The 238-nt window shown below is 61.8% G+C and overlaps 1 protein-coding gene across 1 annotated transcript in view; it reads right to left on the bottom strand.

The window, feature by feature from the left end:
• The window catches only part of HCN2 (hyperpolarization activated cyclic nucleotide gated potassium and sodium channel 2), a 14,133-nt gene that overhangs the window by 2,872 nt on the left and 11,023 nt on the right, over positions 1–238 (bottom strand). The window contains exon 6 of the mRNA XM_009636779.1: positions 6–209. Coding sequence (XP_009635074.1) covers positions 6–209 — 204 coding nt within the window. The remainder of the gene's footprint in view (positions 1–5; positions 210–238) is intronic.

The following is a 238-nucleotide window of genomic DNA, read 5'->3' as shown; positions in this document are numbered from 1 at the left end:
GGCGCCGGCTTGCTGGAGGGTGGCGATGGCGGAGGTGACCTGGGGCTGGACGGGACTGTACATGGCCGTGTGCTGCTGCAGCTCCGCCTGCTGCACCATCTCCCGGTCGTACTTGACGATTTCCTGGATGATCTCGTTCTCCTGGTTGTTGAAGACGCCCGAGTTGAGGTCGTGCTGCACTTTGTGGAGCAGAATCGAGTTCTTTTTCCCTGTGGGGAGGGGCCAGGATGGGGAGCAC

This window comes from Egretta garzetta, unplaced genomic scaffold (genome assembly GCF_000687185.1).
Source record: "Egretta garzetta isolate BGI_Z169 unplaced genomic scaffold, ASM68718v1 scaffold4, whole genome shotgun sequence".
Lineage (NCBI taxonomy): Eukaryota > Metazoa > Chordata > Aves > Pelecaniformes > Ardeidae > Egretta > Egretta garzetta.
Note: the sequence above shows the minus strand (reverse complement) of the source record. Positions and strands in the feature narration are given on the sequence as shown.